The sequence below is a fragment of the Carassius auratus genome, chromosome 20, assembly GCF_003368295.1.
Source record: "Carassius auratus strain Wakin chromosome 20, ASM336829v1, whole genome shotgun sequence".
In the NCBI taxonomy this organism is placed as follows: domain Eukaryota; kingdom Metazoa; phylum Chordata; class Actinopteri; order Cypriniformes; family Cyprinidae; genus Carassius; species Carassius auratus.
This window is the reverse complement of record NC_039262.1, coordinates 12528871-12554039: the sequence shown is the minus strand read 5'-3', so window position 1 is coordinate 12554039 and position 25169 is coordinate 12528871. Positions and strand designations below refer to the sequence as shown.

Sequence of the window (25169 nt, the reverse complement as noted above, 5' to 3'; positions counted from 1 at the left end):
TAATGCATGACACGTATGCAGGGATGCTATCATATGCAAACACTTCCATTGCCTACAAACACACACTCACCTGACAGGTATCCACTCATCAGCTTGTCTAGACTGTTGAACTGCTGTCTGTATTTCAGACGGGATGACTGAGGCACCGCCCAATCAGATGCATTCATTTTGGGGGAATTACTTGCAAGGGAGGTGGTGGAGGAAGAGTTAGAACTGTGGAAATTTTGAAAAAAATTATTAGTATGCTTTTCTATAAAAGCGATCATTTAATATGTAATGCTTTTTTGCACCTAATAACCAAATGTATGGTTTTCTTGAATGCATTAACTAATGCTTAATATAGATCCTCTTCATTCTCCAAATCTGCATGTGCTCATATAATTCCTGGGAGTTTTCACTTGTGCAGCACTCTTGAAATTGCATTTGCATTCCAAATTCTTTTCAAATGAGCTCCATTTAGCAGCTGCTCATTAACACTAATATAATCCTCTCATGAACCAATAACCTAGACCATCATAAAGCACAGACAACTGGTCTCAGGCTAGCTGCAGGAACAGCTTTTCCTTTAGTGCTGTAAGATTCTGCTGTGACATTATACTTTAAACAATTGATATGTCTGAGCAACATTTGTTGAATCCTTGTTAGTGCAGTAATTACCACTACCAGGGCCATTAAAATCATAATTAACACTCATAGTTATGAGCAATTCCGCAGTATTCTGACTCACTGCTGTCAGTTTACTGATTTTTAAATATTCTGAGATAACACTAACAGGATTCAGCAGCCTTCTGCATTTCGGCATGCGCTGGAATGACAGACAGAACAGGATGAGAGGTTCAGAGAGTGAGATATCATCCTGGTGATTGGCTAATACCCTTACAAACTAAAACAAACACATATTTGCAACACAAGGCTTAGCAGTGTAGCCAGAAATATAGATTTTTCACTCTTTTGAGTTAAAATTTGAAACAATTCTTTAAAACGGACAGATGTCATGGAAATGGAAACTTAGGCAAGTTTATGGCTAAATAAAAAGTGCATTAAAATGACTGCGACATACATGATGTTGCCTAACTCTATATTGCCAAGATAATCATTCCAAATGTATAAAGTGAAGTGAAGTGACATTCAGCCAAGTATGGTGACCCATACTCAGAATTTGTGCTCTGCATTTAACCCATCCGAAATGCACACACACAGAGCAGTGAACACACACACACACACTGTGAGCACACACCCGGGGCAGTGGGCAGCCATTTATGCTGCGGCGCCCGGGGAGCAGTTGGGGGTTCAATGCCTTGCTCAAGGGCACCTAAGTCATGGTATTGAAGGTAGAGAGAGAACTGTACATGCACTCCCCCCACCCACAATTCCTGCCGGCCCGGGACTAGAACTCACAACCCTTCGATTGGGAGTCCAACCCTCTAACCATTAGGCCACGACTTAAATGTTAAATGTATACAGCCTTAGACCCAAATTCATTCAGGCACTGTTTAAATAATCCTTTATTACAGGATTCTTTACAAACGTGTGGAGGACGGATGACTCTCAGAGGAACCCTAACAAGATCCTATTAAGATTCAAGGAGACAGCTGTGCTATTCAAGCACTCTGTCAGCAAACACACTCTTATTTACTACAAACTTCTAGTGCTGGCAAAACAAGCCCAGAGTAACAGGGTGTCTCAGAGCACAGTTCTAAGAAAATCACTGTCTTTTTTTTGCTATCACTGAAACAAACGCTCAAACACTTGCATGCAACAGATATTACACCCAACTCTAATACAAACATCGGCGTTGAACTTAGTATGCATGCTTCACACCTGCTAGAGCCAAGGTCCAAGAGCGAGTGAGATTTACTCAATCCACTGGAGACTGAGAATGCTGGAATGTTAACAGAAGAAAGAGAATTACTTAAAGCAAATGCAAACTTTGTAACTGTGTTATAGATTACGCAATATATCAATGTTTGAGTCTCATTGCATCTACAGTAGATTTATTAGTACATGCATACTGAATGCTAACTTGTGCAAAATGGTGGATTGCACTTTGTGCATGAATTTAGGATAGAAGGTGTTACAGTACCTGGTGTTGGTGTGAGGAGAGTTGCATTGCCGTTAGGTAAAGCTGGCACACTGAGAGAGTTGGGCATCTGAGGCAATGGTCCTGACATCACGGTGGGTACAGGAACCAAAGGGGTCATAACAGGGGCTGTGGGGATGGCAGTTAGGATGGGCATCACTGACATGGCAGACAGATTTGGCATGGAGCCCATACCTGAAACACATCAAAGCCAGATTAAATAGGATAATTTCTATGTGATATACTTGTACCATATTGATTGTCAGCTGATTTGATATTAATTTGTATGGATGTCACATTTTACTATACTGTATACTGGATTTTTAGCTGTTCATGCTCATTTATGCATTTCTTCTACTTTTGCTATCATCTAACGCTCGGTTTAGAATCATTTTTAAAATATTAAAAAAATAATGCAATGCAAAATATCATGTTAAATAACACATTTTCACATTGTACATTCACATTTAGTATTAAAAATGATTTTAGTGTTTTATTTGTAAATGTTTTTATTTATATAAATAAATAATATTCTATTTAAATGCAATTTTTCTTATTATTTATATTCTATCCTAATATTTATTAATATTACTTTTTTATTTCAGTCTTAGTAATGTTTGTAGGCCTACTTCAACTTAACATTATTCAATTAGTTGCCAAGACAACATTTCTAATTTTCACTTAAGTTTTAAGTTTAGCTTTTTCATCTATTTATTTATTTCATAGTATTAGACAGACAGCTCGTACAGTTACACATTTCTGAGATTTTATATTAAAATAATATTATATGTCTTAGTACGTCTTCCTCATCTTCAAAACCTGTAGTATGTGTGTCCCAACCTGTAGTATGAGGCTCAGTAAACCTGTTAACACAGCAAACAAACCTCACATGGCGTTACATAACTAGTTATTAACTCATACCAAAGCGTAATGATGGTGTCATAACATGGGTAGGTGTCTGCTTCATGATGATTGGCAGGCTGGACGGGAGGGGTTGACCCTGCAGCTGCAGTTTAATTAGTTTCATTGCAATGGAGAATTCCAATCTGTCCATCTTTCCATCCTTTCCTATATCCGCCAATGCCCTGAAATAAAGGCAGCAGATATTCTCATCAAAACGGCTTACAGAGCACTAATTGCTAGGAAAATCCCCACGGAAAAACACAGAAGTTGGTTTGTGATGACTGACCAGCATTATTGTGGCCTCAGATCTTGTTATGCTACCATATTTATTTAAGAACAAGAGAATTTTAGAACAAGCAAACACTATAAACTCAAATCAGACATTCTGTATCCTGTATCAGTAAATCTACATCCTGTTTGTGGATGGGCGACAGTGTTTACACCAGTAGACTAACCACAGACAGGAAGAGGTTACTTTTGGGAACCACCACCCTCCAGAGATGGCTTCAATTGCACACTGTCCCACACACATTCATTTAAAATGTATTATGACATATCCTGAAATGGCAAACACAATCACATAGGAACATAAATATATCAATGGGGTCAAAAATAGAAAGTGCAACTAATGAAAATGCTACTTAAATGATCTTAGAGATGAAAGAAATGGGAAGGGTTATACAGTTATCTGAAACTGGATTTAGTGTGTGTGTACATTAAGGGTGTGTGTACATGTGTGTATATTTACCAGATGCCTGCTAGGACTGCTGTGGGAAGACCAGACTGTAGGAAGAAAGTTCGAGCTTGATCTCCTAGAAAGAAAGAAAAATTATGTGCAGTATATATAGAGGATAATTTGCATGTTCATACACCACCTTACAAAGGTTTTGGGTGACGTGTATGAACAGTGGTGTATGTATGTGTGTGCTCTTACCTGACAAATAACCCAGAGTGGGTGCCAGAGAGTCAAACTGTTTGTCATGTTTCCCCCTCTCTTCTGGAGTTATAGCCCAAATATTAAAACCAACTGCGACAATGACAGGGACAGAGAAAGTGAAACAAACGTTATTTCTTTTGATTATTATATTCGGTCTTCTCAAATCTCATCCTGGATCAGCTGTTGTGTTTCTCCTTTCTGGGTCTTGAAGCTCCTGCCAGTTCTCTTCGAGTTTGTCTGTTTCTTTGACAAAGGCTGTTGGCTTGTGTGATCCAGGCATTAGAGATGTCTGGCTGGAGAGAGGCTGCACATTTTACTTATTTAAATGGAATGACAGTGCCATTAATAATTATTTCCTATTTATTGTGAACCATGATGTCTCGCAGAGGCAGTAGGCAAAGATCTATCAAAAATGTCAGTGTCCAATAACAACTTGCTCCAATTAAAATGCTCAAAGTGAGTCAATCAGCTGTGTAGCTGCTCTGACTATGTGGATTCCTTCAAAAAGGAACTTTATATAGTTGAGGGAATAGTTCATCCAGAAATGAAAATTTACTCACACTTAGGCCACCCAAGACATACTGAAGCTGTCAAATGTAACACATCAGAGAGGCAAAACTGACGTCTATTTGCGAAAATGTGCTTTGATGCGCTTGTTTGATAACTTGTGGTTAAGGCGCCACCCAGCGGTCAAACGCTGCAAATGCATTCTACAGACGCCGCGGCGGCAGTACGTGCGACGGTAAAAAGGGCCTTTAGGCTGTCCACCCACTGTAGATGAGACTGTTTCTTCATTGGAATAAATTTTGAGACATTTAGAATTACAGCATTTACTCACTAATTGATCCTCTGCAGTGAATGGGTGCCGTCAGAATAAAAATCCAAACATTTTATAAAACAGCACAATAATCCACCAACTCAAGACCATCAATTAATGTCTTATGTAGGTGAAAAGCTGCATCTATGTAAGAAATAAATGCTCATTAAGGAATTTTAACTTTATTCCATTTCAACTTGCCAATGTGCAGCACAAAACTGAACTGTGCATATTTCTCTCCTGTTTTAGAATGGACGATTATTAAGTGGGGAAAGCAGAAAGCAATGTTAGGAATAGAGGAAGTTAAAAACATCTTAAAAATTAATTTATTTTTATATTTATTTTTTCCTTCACAAGATATTAAGTGGTGGGCCAGAGTCTTGTGGATTTTTGTGATGTTTTTATTAGATGTTTGGACTCTCATTCTGATGGCACCCATTCACTGCAGAGGATCGATTAGAAATCAAGTGATGCTAAATTTCTCCAAATTTGGTGCAAAGAAGAAACAAACTCATCTACATCTGAGTGTACATTTTTAGCAAATTATAACTCTTGGGTGAACTATTCCTGTAATGAAAGAATGGGGCAAAATGTTAACACTCCCTCTTGTTCATTCTTTCTTTCTCAGCCTTTCTTTTTCTCTGGGGAGGAAACAAACTACTTTCAGCTCACGATTCCTGCATTGTCAGCAGAGCTAAGATTCTGAAAAAGGCCATCATGATTAATTAAGCGCAGGTCTGTGGATTCATGTGATGTCTTTCTTCACATTAATTTAGCTCATTCAACAAAAGATAAAAGCTGTTTGACAGTTTGAGATAATCAGCCTTTACTTCAGGAAAATGGAGCTACTTTTTATGACATAAAAGGAGCAATTAGTCCAACTTTCAACAAACTAGTAGCACTAGATAAAAAAAATATTAAACTCTAAAGAAATCAATAGTACTTTGAATATTCACTCACACGACTATGATTTATAAGTAGTTTAACAGTCAGCAGATTTATTTTATTAATACATTAATCTGGCCCTGTCCTTATGGGAGCCAATGTCTTGATGGTGAATCTGAAATGTTCTAAACAATGAAAAAATATTTTACATTGTAAAACTGATTTACTGTAGGCTGATTTGTGCTAAAACTATTTGCAATAACAAAGCAACATCTTATTTTTCACTGCAATGTCATTCTATTGTGAAGCACATATGATACCAAAGGCAGTAACTACAAGGACACTGAGGATCCTCGATGTTAAGTCAGTGAGCCTAAAAGCAGAACCCAGGACATATTTACATTTTTGGTGGAATTGTTGGGACACAGCTCATGAAGCAGAAGCATGAATACATTTTACACAGTATTCAAGGACAAACGGTTCCACAATCAGGTCATTTGGCAACGGACTGTGTCAGTGTGGGAATCAGGCAGTCTGGTGTGTTCAGGTGCTCCTTTGGGAAATTTTAATCACTCCAGGCCACACAGTGAAGCATTTACTTGAGGTTTATAACTAATTCAGGCCCAATTAGCAATTAATGTGGTAAGAGTAAGTGCTTCTCTGTTTCGAAGATTTAGTAGGTTTGCATTTAGCATTAGCGCTCAAGACAGAAACAACTACACAAATTTAAGATCCCAGCTGATATATGCAATTTACAGAAGCATATAAACTTAAAGCATCCAAAAATACCAAACATTATAAGCAAACAATATCGGTTTCTCACTTTGCACTTCCAGGCTCATTAAACCGTGAAGAGGCAACCCTTTACCAAAAGCACTGAGAGGATTAACCACTACATAAACAAATGAACAAGTATTCGCAGAGACAAAATAAGCTTGCAGACAAACACACACACACACACACACACACAAACACATTCCTGAAAATGTCCAAAATGTTCTTTACAGTGCTGATATTAGCATTTATTTGGAATGATAAAGCAATTTAGCTTCAGCCCACAGTATATAGCTATTTACACAAATATGACTTATGTCAGGAACCTACCAGCAGTATTTAAACCTACAACCTCAGCTTTTCCTACTTTTACCACCACCATCATCGTGCAGCCTTCAACAAATATTTGTTATTATTTTCTTAAAAGCCAGGAAATTGTGCTAAAGAATAAATGCTTCAGTTTTACTTCACTTTAAAATCACACATCAAAACACACTCAAGATATTAAACAAACTCCACTCACCCTGCCTGCTCTCTTTCTCTAGTTATCTTGGACTGAAAGATGAATATTTTATAAAAACCTGAACAAGAGCTGACATGAACCACATCAGACGAGTGTCTCAATCAGTACATTTGAAAGGCTCCTTCAGATTTAACTCACAAACAACTATAAAGGTATTACACATTTTTTGGAATACAAATGGATTTTGATTATAGGGGCTGCATAGACTAGTCAACTAATACACTAGTCGACCGAATAAATGCATACTCCGAAAGAACTCCACAAGACATGCGTGATTATACCATCTGGATGGTTGAAATTGAGAAGGAGAATGCACATTTAAAACACCTTATTGTGCAGGTAAGTTAATCGGCGTAGAATTTATTCCCACAAGCAAGTATCTGATTTAGAACGAGCAGAAATCTGTGAGAATCATAATGACCCAAAGACAAAAGAATTGATAAAAATGAGCAGCAGCGCTGTGTCATATGCCGTAGCTGTGCACAAGGTGTTCGAGTCTCAGCTCCAGGTTCTGGCTTATTTGTTCATTAATGACGTCATCAACGACTAGTCGACGCTCACATAAATGTTGACTTTTAAAAATCTGAAGTCATTTAACCCCTAATTTTGATATTCATTCATTGTACAGAATTTGTTTGCCGCTTTTATTCAAAGTATCGTTCACTGCATTCTTTTTTGCAGGTAATACAGTATACCATTGTAAAACTATGACATTGAATGAAGTACCATGTAAAAACTATTAAATATTAATATTATAGCGATTCAGTATGATGGTATCATTTAAAGTAACCATGGTACTGTATTACTATGCTTTACCATCACTGTAGAATGGTGCCACCACAATTGCGATGTAACTGAAGTAGTGACAGTCTTTTCTTCTTCATCGAGACATACATCTGAGTGAAATTGATTATTAAGAAGAAAAAATGTAGGGCAGGTCCAAATCATCGTTTTTTATTGGATGGAGGCATATCAAAAAGCTTGCCATCGATTGTAAGGGACAGGGTTTAAGCGGATGGAAGTTTAACATATGCATAGATTATTCATTCATGATAAAATCAATAATATGCATTTAGAAAAGAGATGGAGTGATTTCCTTTAACCTACAAATGTGGTCCATGTTGTAACATTCAAATGTATCAAATTAAAAAAAATTTACCTTATTTTATTTCACCAAAAATATTAAGTTGTAAAAATATTACACATACTTACAAAAGGTACCTCATCTAGGTAATTTTGAATAAAAATTTCCTTTAAAGAGTTTAGCAAATATTAGTCTGTCCCTATATAAATAAGGAAGCAGTCTTTAACAACTTTCAACTGGGTGTGTTCTGTACAAACCCTGCGCTGAATCTCAAAAATATGAACAGTCTGATCACTAAGAGTCTGTTCAGCCTTAGAAGATTCAACAACACAAGAACTTCTCATGTTTTTCTCATAAGTGCAGCTCTGCAATGAACTATGCTGTAATGATTCAGCTCAGAAGCCAAATGAGCTGCATCTGAATTTTTCTCCATAGCCTCCTTCATCCTTCATCCTTTTAAAGGCATAGGTTCAACCAAAATTACATTTCGTCATCATTTACTCACCCCCATGTTGTTCCAAATCTGTATGACCTTCTTTTTGCAGAACACATAAGAAATTGTCAGAGCTGCTCCCTTTTATAATGAAAGTGTATGGAGACCAGAAGCTGACAAGCTCCACACTAAAATGGTCATAAAAATGGTTCATATGACAGATCTCTATTTAAAAAAAATGAAGTGACATTTTTAAGTGATTCATCAAAAGTCAAGTCTTGGCAGTCATGGAAAACATTTACAGTACTTTCATTGTGTGGAAAAGAGCAGCTTGAGCATTCTCCTACACATCTCCTTTTGTGTTCCACAGAAGACAGAACACTATATGAGTTTTAAAAGACATAAGGGTGAGTAAATGATCATGGGATTTTTTTTTAATCCATGCCCCTGACACACAAAAGAGCTGTGTTCTTACCATTCATGACTGCAGGTGGGATGTGAGGGACCCTCTACTCGACCGGCTGGCTAATACTCATCTGGAGAAACAGAGAAAGAAAGGATTTTACAAGCAGACAAGCAACAGAGGGCACACTATGATGGGAATAGAAAGAGGTGAAGTGAGAGAGAGACTGTGAATAAGTGAAAAGGATAAAATGGTAAGAAGAGAACAAGTAGAGAGTAATGAGAATGGAAAAGAGGGCTTTTAAAGGATGGACAGAGGGAGATGCACCTCTTCTCAACTGCTCTTGAACATTTTGGCCATTGTTTCTATCCATTTTCCTCTTATACTCAATCATGTTGTTTGCCAAAACACACACACACACACACACACACACACATACAACAAGCCACATCCCCTTTGCTCCATCACGCACTCACACACAAACAGGATATTGATTGTGCCAGTGCGTTTTCGCCTAATGCAAAGCAACTGTTGGTCTCTGTCTTTGCTCTAAAGCTCTTTCTGGGAAATCAGCCCTGCGTCTCACAGCTAAATCTGAGACAGTGCTCCATGGACAGATTGAACAAACACAAGCGAAACAAACTCCCATTACAGCTGAGGAGGTCTGAGCCCGTTTAAACACTTACTGAAAAAATCTAGAAGTCCAGTAAGGGTGAGAGTTGCGGTGACCACAGCTACATTCACACAGCAGCAGGTTGTCAGTCCTTGAAGTACTATATAGTACTCTAAATAGTCCTTTTTTCCTTTTTTGTTTTATGTGCTGCATGCATTCACAAATGAAAACAGTCACAAATGTTAAGGCTTTTAATCTTAATAAATCTTCTGTAACATCATAAAATGTCTTTACTGTCATTTTGATCAATTTAATAAATCCTTGCTAAATAAATGTATTTGTTTATTCATTAAAAAATTTCATAAAGTGACCCCAATCAGTAAGTCAATCCCAAACACTGACTGTGTGCATATTTAGTTTCATAGTTGCATGTACTGCAGAAGAACTGTTTTCATTTTGCCTAAAAGCTGTAAACCTGTAGAACCTGGCTAGAGACAGATTCTTCCTAGTTAAACTGTCACCAGTGCGAGAAAGTTTCATGTGTACAAACAAACACTAAAAAAAGTTGGAAGGTGATTTAGTCAGTGACATTACACACTAATATATTTGTTTACAAGAGAGCACAGCTTAAGGCAATGTTTTAAAGTAGGCCTACTTCAAATGAGTTTACCTTTTTATATACTTGACAGTTTACGTAATTGCAGGCAACATACAGGTTTATGAAAAGTAATCCATCAGTTACAGTAATGTTGACTGCATTTTTGTGTAGCATTCCCAAAGAAAAAGATATTTAAACAGTTCAGCATCAGTCTGTCTAATGGTCACTTTAGAGCCATTTTCACATAGTTGATTTAAGTTCAAATTCCATAACTTATCTTTTATTTTTAAATGGAAGTCACTGGAATGTTTTCAAACGGATTGGCAGTATTTCAGCTGCTATGGGGGAGGCAGTAGTGGTGCGGCTCGGTTGTTATCCACCCAGGAGTGAGAGACAAAATATTACATCTTTCAATAACTGCTCTGTTATGCTAGAGTGCATTAGTATACAAATCAGCACGTCTCTGCACTTCAGCTGTCAGCAAATTTTCCTGCAGCATTGGGAGTATTTGAATCTACTTTTTCAACTTCTCATTAGTCTTGCATGCCAGTGACTCAAGTAGCGCACAAACCTCTTCTTGCTCATTTTCTCTAATACTGATCAGTCTACTACATCCAGGCAGCAAATATCTGATTATCATTTGGCTGAGAATATACTATGCACCACAATTACTCACTTCTAATGTCCTACAGATCACTGTATTTGGTATTATCAGTCAAGCCCAGTTTCTGAGTCATTAGGCCATTCAAATTCGAAGATAAGAATTAGTTCTTGTCTCTGAATTTGATTTGCTTAATGGCTCAGAAATGAACTAATTTCTTATAAAAAAAAATATTTAAAAAAACCCTCACACTGATATATGAAAGGTTTAGACGCTCAAAATGAAATATTACTTTAGACTTACAGCATAAAACTTTACATTTACTCCAATATTAATAAATTATCATAGTTTTTACAATCCTTCTTGGTTAAAAATGTTGGTTAGAAACAGATTTTCAAAGCTCTTTACACTGCAAAAAGCGCTTTCCTTTCACAGTAGGAATTTCAGTTACATTTAGCATTAATAACTGACAAAAACAAAGACTTTCATATGTAATGTTCCTTTTTTTTTTTTTTTTTTTTTTTGTCTGCTTAGCACAACAGTCTCAACTTACAATGCCACAAACAGCTTAGCATGTCCGCACTTACAAAACAGCTCTGCATTATTGCATTGCACTGTGTTGTGCTGCTTTTATGGCTCCCGGGAGAATCAGAGCTCTGTTGACTGCTGGATTATCTTTGCTTTTATGCATTAATCACATTTTAGATAGTAAATGATTTCACACCATTAGTATACAGTACCTTTTGTTACCTCTGCGATGCAATAACAGCAAGTTACTAGAGTTGAAAATGTCACCCAACAGAATGAACAGATAAAACTATGCAAAACAGCACAGTGCAAAAGATCTACAAGTTCTGCTCCTTTTTCTAAAGTCCAAAAGCCTTAATAAAAAGTAACCTGAGTTTAAATCCCTATATGTACTCTCCAAATATTGTTTTCCTCTCTCTTTTCCCATTGCTTTGTGTCTAGACTTCATTGTTCTATCTAATTTATAATGCGAATGAAGAAGAGAGGCATCATCAGTTTTGCATTAAGCAGTACCAAGGCTTATGTGCTTAGAGCTATATCTCCGAATATGATTCATGAACAGCAGAGTATCATTCATTTCTGCAGACTACAGAGGTTAACAGTATCATTACAGTGTAACTGAAGGGATCAGATATAAAGGACTGTTCATCTCGGGTTTCGTGTCATGAAGTCGAATCAAAAGCTTATGTTTGACCTTAAATCCATCCATCACATGTGCTTTGATTGATCTCGCTCATTATAAAACATTTCCAAAGTTAAAGGAAAGCCTTTTGGCATATCAAACTTACTTTTAAAATCAGCAATAATAATAGTAAAAGTATTTAGGCCTAATTGTGGTTCATTCAGACTGTGGAAATGCTTAAAAACACACTAAGTTATAACATCTTTGTAGTGTTCTTCTTAATATGAGCTGACACTCTTGAGATTGCCATTTGATGCAGAAGAGAAGAGAGATGGAGGTAATGAGACTGAAGGTGTGACCCAGGGTTCTCGTCCCCTACTAATCTATTTTGTGCAAATAAAGAGTCCATTACAAATCAATAAATGGAGGGTTAATAGACTGATGGATAGATTAAAGAGCTGAAAGCTGAGGCAGACAGAATCTGTGGTCTAACACTGAAACTCCAAACTTCTTTAGGCTGCTGTGATTGCTTTTACAACATAAGAATGCTCTTCAGTCTTTTACTTTGCCGTACTTTGCATTTCATATTAAACCTTCTGTCCAATCACCTCACTCAATGCCTGCTTTAAATAATAATAAAACACAAAAAATATATTATCATTATTAATATTCGCTGTAATCGCATTTATCTCTTTCAGTTTTAAAGTGATAGTTAAAAAAAAAAAAATTCTGTGATTAATTGGTCACCCTCATGTCGTTCCAAACCTGTAAGACCTTCGTTAATCTTCGGAACACAGATTAAGATATTTTCATTGAAATCCAAGACCCTGCATAGACAATACCGCAACTACCACGTTCAAGGTCCAGAAAGGTATGTGACATCAATGGTTCAACTAATTTTATGAAGCTACAAGTCTGCAAGGGCTGAGACGATTAGTCGACATTATCGACAAGGTCGGCAATAAATAATAGTCGACAAATATTTTTGTTGTCGAATAGCCATTTGACCTCATTTGACCTAATGTAAAGGCTTGCAGTAACATGGCTTGACCATTGTTACGCTGTAGTGCAAGACTGTAATTCAGCCAACCCGGATGCAGTTCAAGAGAAGAAGACAAACACAGTTTATGAGGGTCAGAGCGTAAACACAGCTGAACCAGATGCTCTCAAAAACAAAAATGACAGAGGTGAGACAACAGCAGTTAAGAAAGCATCTGATCATAGCAATGCGTGAATGTTTGCAGGAGCTCTGCAATCGGCATTCACATCACGTTTATTTATATAGTGCTTTATACATGAGACTGATTTAAAGGAAGCAGCTTTACAGTATTAAACATGAAAAAAACTATGTCCTTGACATTTTCTGTTATAAATCAGCTATCCATTGTGGAGCAACCTAAAAATCTTTTATTACTAAATGCAAAAAAAAAAAAAATGTATTAATTTAAAAAACTTTATTACACTAAAGTTATAGTTTTATTGGCAAAGATTAAAGATTAATCTAGCTCAGCACAGTTTTCATCATTATAACAATATAAGGTGTTTTAAGAGAGCTAATGTTTTAAATAATATTAATCTAAGTCTTATCACTATTATTTTGTTCCATATCCATATGAATTACAAAAGAATGTCTCTGTCTATCATCTCATTTTGTGTGCCAAATATTTGTATTGTAAAAAAAAAAACTGCATAACAATTTCAACTAATTGTACAATAGTATAAATATATAACGTAACATTTATATATAAATGTTTGAAATTCTAGAGAATTTCAAGAGCTTTTCAAGATTGAAGAGCTGAAATGATTGCCTTATTTATTAGTTAGAATAAGTATAACTCAATATTTTATGTAATTGTACAATTGAACAAAGCCTACTGATTAATCTGTGAAATAATCAACAATGTCGATTAATCATTGTAATAATCATTAGATAAATCATCAAAATAATAATTTGTTGCAACCCATAGCTTCGAGAATACTCTATGCTCAAAGAAAGCAAAAATGAACCCCCACATTCAACAATTCATTTTCTTTACGTAATGTGCATTGAAGACTGACAAGAATATAATTTTTTTTATAAAGTCATTATTTTGGTTTTCTTTGCACACAAAAAGTATTGTCGTAGCTTCATAAAAATTCAGGTTGAACCACTGATGTCACATGGACTGTTTTAACAATGTCCTTACTACCTTTTCCGGGTCTTGAACATGGTAGTCCCCTTAATGTCTATGCAGGATCAGATAGTTCTCAGATTTCATAAAAAATATCTTAATTAGTGTTCCAAAGATGAACGAAGGTCTTACAGGTTTGCAACAGCATGAGGGTTAGTAATTAATGGCAGAATTTTTGGGTGGACTATCCCTTTAAATATATCACACAATAACATACACGGTTCAACATGCAAGTCATCAAGCTAGTGGACTCAATATGAGAAGAAGGTGAAGTGGATCTCAGTCACAAAGACAAAGCCCTTTATCACACATATACAGACCACATCCACATACCTACATACACAGACAAACATTCTTCTAATTCAGTTTAATCCAATTATTTAATTTAGGGCCTAAACTGGGACTTTATTCCAGAGGTCAATATAAGGGAATTAGCATTAATATATGCTCCAGTTTTCCTTTTGATAAAGCTAAAACTAAAACATAAAAAAAGGATATCCAATTGCCATTTATCATTGAACTTAAAATAATTATCTTTAGGAACAAGAGAAAGTCATAATTATTATAAATTCCAGGCTCTGGGTAATATTTGCAGAAAAACTTCCCTATTACATATTAGAGAGTATAAGAGAGATTTAAACATGATGTTCAAAGCTAAAGTGACTGTTCAACTTTTGTTCAGTGTGTGTGTGTGTGTGTGTGTGTGTATATATATATATATATATATATATATATATATATATATATATATATATATATATATATATATAAAACATCCACTGAAAACACAAAACTAAATGTCAAAGAAAAAACACACAGTCATGGAATTCTTAGCTCATTTATATGCACATAGTCAATACCTGACATTTACATGTCATTACTAGTTGAACAGGGGGAATATTCTGATTAATTTCTAAATCAGTTTATATAATCCTCCAAATAATTTGCATAAAACCTCACAGACAAACAAATATCATCCACAGTCCATTCAGACACATTGTTCACGATAACTGAAGTGTTTATGGGAATCAGGGAGGGAATTTTTTCTAGAACATCTTGTGCTCTAGAGATGTGGCTCGGGCTCGGGATGTGGATGAGAGGTTCAGAGGTGTAATGGACCCAGGATGAATTGCTTATTAAAAACTGCTCTCTAAATTCCATTCTCAATTTCACTGTTCTCATGTAGACTAAACTAGATTGAATATTAAATTGGATCTCTCTATCTAATGCTGCAGAGATGAACATAGAGAAAAAGAAGAGAGGACTTTGTACATCAGTGATCTTGTAGCACAGCCTGCAGATCCATGTTTATTAGAGTAACTCTAATATACCTCTCTTGCTTTTTCTTGCCACGTACACACTGCAGCTAAATACATTGTCACTCTTATTCTGAGTGCTTAATCCTATTCTATGAGTGAAAACCACATTCTATATCTGAATTCACACAGGACCAATCAAATGCTAACACAAGTAACACTGTTAGGTTTTTTTTTTTCTTTTTTTTGCCTGTCTTGACAGTAGTTTACTTAAAAAGCCAGACTCTGTGATTTCAGGAATGGCTCTTAAAATCTGTAAACAGAGCAATAATTTGGAGTGAATCCCCACATTCATCTATGCAATGCTCTTTCTAACTGGAGTTAAAGTCACTGTGAGTCTCACGGTAAGTCTCACAATAAATTTAAGATGGGCAGCAGCAACATTTCTATTTACACCCACACAAATATGTCTCCCCGAAGCTCTGAGAAAACATTGCTTGAGATTTGGGCTGCACAAATACAAAAACTGGTCACTACAAAGACAGAGAGACATAAAGTCAGAAACTGCCCCTTCTCTGAATCAATTAGTCTCTTTATAACAACCAAGGGGTTTCATTAGTATAAACATGGAGAGGAAGATACTGTATATTTTATGGTGTATTTCTAAAATAATGCATTGGTACCAAGATCGTGAATTGTGGAAACCAATAAAATGAAACTTTTGGATGATAAACCTAAATGTACATACCTGAAATAAAGATTATTATCATGAAACTATATATAGTAATTATTATATTAATCTATACTATGAAGTTGTAGTTTAAAAACTATATATATATATATACTGTATATATGTAAAAATATAAATAAGTCTATATTAAGGCTGTCAACAGTTATACAAATTACACTTGTTCATACATAATTTACATACACAAAAAAATAGTAAATATTTTATATGCCTATGATATATATTTATGTGTAGATTTCCTATTTCCTTAACTTTAAATATCTTTAATTTAATGTCCAATTCAGAGATTAAGCTGCTTGCTGAGTTTGTTTTTTACCTATAGCATAGATTGTTTGAAAGAGTAATAATGACTACATTAAGCATGCTTAATAAGATACATTTCTGGTTTGTTCTCAAAAGGAGTATTGAATTGGGTATTGAGTCTTACTGTGGGGTACTACAAAGCCTTTAATTGTCAATTGTTACCTTGAACACTTCCTCATTTGCGTCAGTATGGACAATATCACTATTATGCATGCAGTGTGAATGTGTGTTTCTGTATGTGTAAGACCAGAGTTGGCGTTACAACTGCAAACAGAGTCTGAGCCTTCCAGCCATGAACATGATATAAGCTCTCCTTTACATACACAAACAGACTAACACGCCACCCCGTCCAAAATCTTTCAGTCAAAACAGTCCCAAACCTCATAATCAGCAATACTCATGGCAGAAACAACAGGTAACTCGAAATTCTACCGGTGCGTGTTCTCCTAGAAACCTTCCTCTCTCTTTCATTGTGCAAAAGGACTGTCTGTGCCATCCTTCTACAGTACTTCACTTCATCTTGCACAACCTAATACAAATGTCCCTTGAAATGCTAGTGATGGACACCTGCGGCACTGGCAAATCAGCATTCAACATATCACTCTCCTCACACAGCACATGTCTGTTTTTGAGTGTACTACCCAGAATGCTTTGTGCAAAGAAGGGGAATAAGGACTCCTCTGTCCAAACAGGAAACAAGCATATGAAACATGCCAGCAGAGACCACACTAGCCATTCAGAGAGTTGTAGCCTACTGAATGATGCTGCAGAGGTGAAAAAGGGAACAGCAAAACACCAACACAAACTTAAACAGAGAGGCAAATCTCTATATTATATCCGTATGATTAGCAGACTTATATTTATCTCCAGACGCTGGCAAAATAAACAGCAGGGCATTCACAAGTGAAAAGCGAGACAGCTAAATGAATGCTGTTCTATGAATGCTAATACTATAGTACTTATTTTACTATACCACTGTTTTCAGATTTTCTTGCTGAATTTATAGCCATTGTTGAAACTAAATCTTTTCATTTTGAAGATTTCTGTTTTTATCCCCATTAAAAAGATGTAAACTGCATGTACACTACTTAATTTGTGTCAATTTGGGGCTTATTCGCTAATGGGAGGCTAATTCGCTCCGTTAATACTGCTTGAAGAAGTTTTACATCACTAATTTTATTCAAAAAGCACACCTTAACCAAGAAATTTGGAAACAATTTGTGTTTTAAAATGTTAAGATGTTGCCCTACATGTATGATTAGTCAAAAACATCAGCTCAATATTCTTATTTAGCAACAGTTAAGCACATTTTTAAACAGCAGCTTTAAAAAAACACGTTTGAGATATTACTGTGTGTAATTAATGTTGCACAGACCAAAATTATTCAAAATACATAATAAATTTACTCACATACATAATAATAATACTAATAAAAGCTTTTCGAAAACCATGTTAAAAATCCCACTAGCTTAAATTTGTAACCCAGGCTCACTGGAAAAACGTTATTGCCAAATAATATTGCGATGGTTCTTGTACATTTTGTGACACTTTTAAAGTTAAATGTCCAGTGAATGTCATTAAAAGTATGATCAATTTTATCTGAAATAGATGAACATGAATCTGGCAGCATTTAATTACATTGGTTGCGGCAGATCTAAAATGAAATGTCTGGTGAGTGGAGCTAAAAGGGTAAAGCGCTATCCTTTTTAAAAAATAATGTACCACCTACACTAAACCCTACCAATAGCGGTAACAACTGAAAACATGAGACAAAAACGAGTTGTTTATAAACAGCTGTTTGGTACAGTTTTGTATTGAATATCTCCATTACTCACATAAAAAGGAGCAGCCAAATATTGTTATCAAGATGACTGCCAGATGAAATTAACGGACTGGAAGGGAATTTGTCTAAACATGACAGTGAGTCACAAGTACTCCAAGTGCATTTCTATATACACTTTTTTATTAATAGTAATGCAGTCAGGAGAACTGCAGCAACAGATCTTATACCTCTCTTATAAGTATCTAAAGTGGAGTTACACTAATAACGCTTGTGCTTCAGTTCCCTTTAGCATGCTTTTCCTCACAGTTCACAGCATGCGTGTCTGTACAAACAGTAGCACAGAAGGCGGGGGCCACGTTCTCTTGAAAGTGCACATTCAAGGAACCACTTGTCTTCTCTACTGCACTTCATTTTACTCAAGTCCACCATCCAACTTGCAAACATCTTTTACAAGTTCAGAGAAGCCTGTCCATTATTCTTATTCCAAGCAGAATATATTTTTTTCCTTAGAAGAGGTGCACAGCAACCTTAGAGAAACTTTTTATATTTGAATGTGAACAAGAACAGTAGTTAAGCTTTGTAACTGCAACTCAGTAACTCGATTCATATTCAGAGTACGAGATTTTGGTGTTCTGGATGACGCAAGAGAATTTGACTTTCGCAGATTTGATTATATTAATAAGTGTTTTGAGGACACATTGTCACAACACACCATTTCATTCCCTTTCTTTATCCCTTTCTCTCCTCTTCATATCTCTCTCTGGTAAACTCTCTCTCTCACACACACACACATACACACTACTATTGGTATTTAGGGCAGCCAGCATCCTCTAGTAGGAATCAATCCTCTGTGTGTGTGTGTGTGTGTGTGTGTGTGTGTGTGTGTGTGTGTGTGTGTGTGTGTGTGTGTGACATATAAGACATATTTCTGGGGCACTCCACCCTGTTCCCACTGGGACATTTGCGCACACACACACACACACACAAGTACTCACACAGAACATGGATGGTTGGCATTAAAGAGTGAAAAATCTTACGAATGAGATATGAAACTCAAATAGAAAGCATGTCACATCAACCATTCACATACACACTTAGTCTTAGGCACTTACTTCATACTGCCTGCAAATCTCTGCCTGAGATTGTCAATTCATTTTAAAGACAAATTCACAATATTTTAAATAATTTACTTCAGTGCATTCTGGGTTATTCATACATACACATTACATACACTCTAATTCAAAAGTTTGGGATCAGTAAGATTTGTTAATGGTTTTGAATGCAGTCTCTCATGCTCTCTAAGGCTGCATTTATTTAATAAAAATGCAGAGAACACGGTAATATTGTAGAAATTTCATCGCATTTTCAAAATAACTGCGTTCTATATGAATACATTTCTAAATGTAATTTATTCCTGTGATGCAAAGCTGAATTTTCGGCAGACATTAAACCAGTTTTAAGTGTCATATGATCCTTCAGGAATCAGCCTAATATGCTGATTTGGTAATCAGTTTGAGAACAGTTATTATGCTTAATATTTTTGTGGAAACAGATAAAAATATTTCTGAACAACACCATCAAAAGTACTGCATCCTTGCTGAATAAAAGTGTTAATTTCTTTTAAAAACAAACAAACAAAAAATCGTACTGACCCCAAACGATAGTGTACGCAGCAATATGATGCATCATACATGAACATTACCACTATTAATCTTTCAGGAAATATCATCTGCATAGATGCTTTAGATAAAGTCCTTGTCTGCATGCATGTGATGTCATTACAATTCTGACTTGCAAACGATTTACGTTTTCCAAGAACAATCGCAATAAGGTATAAATTCTGCTGACATTTACACAAAGATTAGGCCTCAAAAATATCAGAGAGAATCTAAGCGAACATTAAAACAACACAGCATTATTGCAGACCACTGATGCTTTTAAAACAAAACAACTGATTGCCACCCAAGATCATTACATACAAAGCCAAGTCTGTCAGTAAATTAACAACAACTGACAATGATAAATGTAGCCATCTTGATGTATTTCACAGTGGTGAGTTTATCACCGTACCGATAAGAGAAAATAAATGATGGTCAGCATATTTCTTCTGACCAGACTCATGCATTCATCACGCAGGTTATTTACTACTGCAACTGGCCCATGCCCCACATACTGAGAGGATGCAAGAACCGAAACAGATTGTAGCCTCTGTGCTTTGATGAACAGCGCTAGCCTTGGAGGGAAAGCATTACGAGAATATATGGCGGTAGGCACACACTACATAACCTACTTCTACAACAGTCTGTGAATCTAAAAACCTTCAAAGGAAATAGCCTGGGTCACACTTCACATTACAAGGTAATCTTATGAGTAAGTTCTGAGTAATACTTTAATGAACGACATGATGAAACCAAAATTTATTTTCTGACTCACAGCTAGGTCTCACAAAGTTGTGTTGGCCCTCTTGATGCTTTTACAACATGGTTCTATTTTGTTTATAACACATTAGTTAACATTAACCATCAGTTATGTTCTCAGTTGTATTGCTCATTGTTAATAAGTGCATTTACTAGGACCTCATTGAAACTGAAAATATCTCATTTTTAAATTACTCATGTAAAAAAGCGTTAATTTTATTAATAAATGAGCCCTCTGTTATCCAACTAAAAGTAGATTTTCTATATGGACTGAGGCTGGATGATAAGAGTCATTGTAAACACAGGTATCCTGGAGGCAGGTGCAGTGGGACAGGTGTGTTGCATCCCTGACGACTCTTTCAGCGTCCCACTGGGAAGAAACACTTACAATGATCCAGCTCTTATGTTTCAGCTTATTATACAGCTTAAACCAGATTGAGTTGCTGTATAAGTTCACAACCTGCACAACAAGTTTGTCCGTTATGTGATTGAAATCAATGACTGCGATTCCGTTCCTTTTCGAACACGTTTCGGGCTTTTGTTTCGAAACTGCGCTCTTTTCTCTCGGACATAATGAGAAAGCGTTTAAAAATGTTCATTAAACATTGGACATATAGAATAATAACAAATGTTATATTTACAATAGACGGCAACCTCACAGCAAGCATCACTATAGAGTAGCTAATTGCAAAAGATAAACGCTTACCGTGCATATCGAGAAAGAGAACGACAGTTTTATTGTGATTTCATATAAACAGAGCCAGCGTAACCGAAAATATCCTCGGGTAACGGGAGACGTGTTGTTTTGGCATCCAGGTGAAGGAGCGGCTGTACCTGCTCACTGCAGAATAGACCGTGGACTGCGGCGTCGTTTCACTATCCACAAGTGATGATGGGGCTGACGTCACTGACAACAGCAGGGTGGGCGGAGCTTCGCGCGCACAGATGTGCACGAGGATTAGGACAAAATACCATGTCACTAAAATAATGTGACAAGTTCACGCTGTGGATTATAAATATCGAGCAGAGGGTCTGAACTGAAATAGCACGCCTGGAGATTAGAAGTCACTGATATGAATATCTGTGCACATCTTAAGTGTATTTTAGCGAGATCTTCATTGAGCAGACACTGTATTTCAAGACGTTGCGGATTTTGTATTAAAACACTCCACTGTAAAACATAGCCTACTAAACCATCTTAAATTCGTCTGCTGCTGTCCCAGCCTTGGTTTAGTTAAGTTAGCTTTGGGTTGAAAAGTGTCCAGAACTACTCTAAAGTCATCTTCTCATAATGGTTTAAATTGTTTTACTCGGCTATTAAACTATGAATATGAATTGAACGTACATTAGAATATTAATAGAATATTAAAGAGGAAATAAATATTAATTTACCCTATACCATAGAGTAAATAAACATGCATGTTTCTCTTTAATAGTCTTTAACCTATACATAGAAGTAACTGGGTCATATTAAGAGCTGTGTTTATATAATCTATGACCTCAGTTTCTTAATATTATTCCATGAATTCCATTCCATGTATAAAACACCCGAAAACTGCCTCCTACTTTTTATTTAGATGATTCAAAAGCTTGGGGTCAGTAAGATTTTTAAATGTTTTACCAAGGCTCCATTTATTTACCTTTAAAAAAGCCAAGAAAAGAAATGGTAAAAACATTCATATTAATAAATATTATAAAAGTTTCCGATTTTAATATATGTTATGTAATAATACATGTACTGAATTAAGCGGAGACTTGTCATAGCACTTGCATATCATTGCTCTTTTGTTGGTTTTGATTGCTTCCGTTGTCCTCATTTGTAAGTCATTTATAAAAGCTTCTCCCGAATGACTAAATGTAAATTAAATTTTTTTGTGAGTCTCTGATCAACAAAAAAAGGTTAAAACTACATTTATTTGAATACAAAATCTTATGTAACACTATAAATGTGGTTTATTGTCACTTTATCAATTTAATGCATCCTTGCTGTATAAAAAATTGATCTCTTTAAAAAAAATGTTTTTTACTAATCCCTTTATGTAGTCATCTAATTTATTTTCAGAATGTAAACAACTGCAAAATTAGACTACATGAAATAACTTTAATCAATTTATTTATTATTATTAAGGATATATAATTTGCTATTCAGATATCAATTTACATTTCTTTGGAGTGTTCTCTGCTGCCCTCTATTGCTAACAGTGACTAATTGCAAGGCAGCGGTCTTACAGCCTGCACAACTGCATTTGCAGACACTAATGGCACAAACATAAGACGATAAACAACAGCAAAGCAATTTAATTGAGGATGTTTATTTGAAGATAAGCAGTTGAGATGGTGAGAAGCATGTAAAATACACACACATGAAAAGTTCCGATGTATCTGAAGTCATCTAAATGTATCTCCAGAATCCATTTTGAGGCAAACCCCAGAACCAGAACCACATCAGCATGTCTCACCAAAGTCAGATCTTTTCAGCATCTTTAAAGGGGTCCCCTCAGCCTCATGTCCCTTTGAAGGGATTGTCTCTGTCCAGGCTGGAAGTGGTTTCTAAAGACTGTTCACTTTCGGAGATTTTCCTGTACCTCCTTGAAGATCTGCTCCTCTAGACTGGATGTGTCATACTCCTTCAGCATATCATACGGCCTCCACGGTTCTGCCCACTTCTGAGCATGCTCCATCATCTCCGGGGTCAAACATAGGTCAAAGCGGATACCCATAATGTTAAACTTGGGGCGCTCCCAACGTTTAGACCATGGCTTTGGCTTCATTTTTACTTTTAACTACAAGAGAAAGAGAGAAACAGACAGGAAACTATTTAAATGTAGTGGCTGAAAACCACAGGTGTACAATTTATCATTACTGAATGTTACAGATGATAAAAATCCTTACCGGATTGACCGCAACATCTCCTGTTATTTCATAATGTACAGGTTGCATGTCAAAGTCGAACGAGCTGTACTCAGGAAGAGCATCTCTCAAGTACATGAGATTGTCATCCATTCTCTTTTCCAGCTTCAACACTTCAATCTTACGCAGACGTGGATTGTACAATTCAAAGCATATCTCCACTCCTACAGTGAATGAAAATTTATTACTGTGCATTTGATAACAAAATGGCAACAAAATTCAAAAAGCATTAGATTCCATGCATAGTGGAAAATGACTAAAGTGAAACCAGTACAAATCAGAACAGTAGGGTTGCAATTGCGGATTATGTTGATAATCAATTAATCTGTCAATTATGTCTTTTAATAATTTTTACTCTAGCATTTATTTTTATTTTTTTTATTAATTGTTGCAGCAACAGAACATATAATGCAACAAAACTAAAACAAATTAAAATGAAGCATCACAAGTTGTTTTTTTGTTTTTTACCTTGGCCATCAACAACATTCCGGAGTATAAAAGTAGCACCCAATCCTTTTCCAGAGCGCTGAATGCAGATTCCAACAAAGCGATTTAAGTTCTTATTCGCATGAACATCAGTCATGGTCACTGCTAAAATACTGCCTACATGAAACAATAAAGATAATATATAAGGAGGAACAGCAAAGGAAATTTTTCAATCACAAATCACCATAAAACGGAGGAGTCTTGCAGTGTAGTGTGTTACAATCATCAGTATTTCTTACCAACGTAAAACTCCGGAATGTTGAGAACTTTCCGTCTCTGTATCATGTCTTTCCGCTCTGCTGAAAATTTCACAGGGTTTGTGCGCTGACGAGGAGGGATGAACTCTGGACTCAAAAACCTAATCAGACATGTATTTTGTGAAGCAACTAAATTATGAAACATGCTACTATTAAACAGTTTATGATAGAAATATTAAACAGCTGACAGTAACATCCAGTGATGCAAACTTTGTCAAAAATTGGAAAATTCAGGCTACCTTTTAAATGGTTCATGGTATTTTCAACATTTTGGGCAATGCGAATGTTTGCATAGTTTGAAATAAAAATATTAATGGCAAACAGCTCAAAATGACTACAGTAAATTAATTATTTTATTATTCCTTTAACAGTTACAGTCTTGCTTAAATTATGTTTTACCTAAAGAAGCTGTCAGGTGTAAACTAAAGTATAATCATATGCATTTACTCAAGATCAACACATACCTTCGCAGAGATGCTTCTTTCTGTGTTTTGTCTATGATAACTGGTTTGGATGGAGGAGTGAATTTCGGAGGTCCATCTGACGCTGCTGCGTGCCTCGGTACTGACGTCGACAGAAGTCCTAGGAATAAAATAAATACGATGCATGTGTACAAATCATGTCAGGTATCAGTAATAGTAAACGTATTCATTACAACGGGCTGTAAACTCAAACTAACGCAGAGTTATTCACTTGAGTTTTAATGATCGTCTCATTAGAGGTCTTTTCTGTTTGTACTATGTACTGTCTAATATGGACTTGGTAATAGGGAATACAAAGCACAGTAACATACGTTGGTTCTGAGGGAAATGCCTTGAAATTCGTAGCAAGCTCATAATTTCTCTCGTCCTCCTTGTGCACGCCGCCATCATGTTCGACCTCTGACAGAGGAGTGTGTACAAGAAACATTCTGATTGGCCGTCTAACTTCAAGAACGATGACGATGACTGGCTGGATGATGTGAAAACTTAAATGTTTTATGCAGTATTAACTATTTTTATGCTAAATCTTTTGGAGCTCTAAACATGAGTGAAATT

General features: G+C 36.0%; 2 protein-coding genes across 3 annotated transcripts in view; both read right to left on the bottom strand.

Annotated features, from left to right (window-relative positions):
- Positions 1 to 21370, bottom strand: part of LOC113120981 (intersectin-2) — a 42295-nt gene extending 20925 nt beyond the window's left edge. For both annotated transcript variants that reach the window (XM_026291155.1, XM_026291156.1), the window contains exons 1-8: positions 21186 to 21370; positions 8912 to 8972; positions 3918 to 4010; positions 3732 to 3795; positions 3002 to 3165; positions 2084 to 2275; positions 1822 to 1882; positions 71 to 213 (exon numbers count right to left, since the gene is read on the bottom strand). In XM_026291155.1, coding sequence (XP_026146940.1) covers positions 71 to 213; positions 1822 to 1882; positions 2084 to 2275; positions 3002 to 3165; positions 3732 to 3795; positions 3918 to 4010; positions 8912 to 8918 — 724 coding nt within the window. In that variant the 5' untranslated portion in view covers positions 8919 to 8972; positions 21186 to 21370. The remainder of the gene's footprint in view (positions 1 to 70; positions 214 to 1821; positions 1883 to 2083; positions 2276 to 3001; positions 3166 to 3731; positions 3796 to 3917; positions 4011 to 8911; positions 8973 to 21185) is intronic.
- A 1401-nt stretch (positions 21371 to 22771) lies between these two features.
- On the bottom strand, positions 22772 to 25054 carry LOC113120980 (39S ribosomal protein L19, mitochondrial-like). Its single transcript, XM_026291154.1, has 6 exons — positions 24926 to 25054; positions 24597 to 24714; positions 24115 to 24233; positions 23858 to 23992; positions 23372 to 23553; positions 22772 to 23262 (listed from the first exon to the last, which is right to left on the bottom strand). Exons 1-6 carry the CDS (start codon positions 25002 to 25004, stop codon positions 23041 to 23043), a joined length of 855 nt encoding a protein of 284 aa, XP_026146939.1. The 5' UTR covers positions 25005 to 25054; the 3' UTR covers positions 22772 to 23040.
- Positions 25055 to 25169: the final 115 nt, after the last annotated feature.

Coding starts and splice junctions, on each gene's coding strand:
- LOC113120980 (XM_026291154.1), bottom strand. CDS start 25,004: ATGATGGCGGCGTGCACAAGGAGGACGAGAGAAATTATGAGCTTGCTA. Junction 23,993..24,114: donor CATTCCGGAGTTTTACGTTG/GTAAGAAATACT, acceptor TGTTTCATGTAG/GCAGTATTTTAGCAGTGACC. Junction 23,554..23,857: donor GAATGTTGTTGATGGCCAAG/GTAAAAAACAAA, acceptor CATTCACTGTAG/GAGTGGAGATATGCTTTGAA.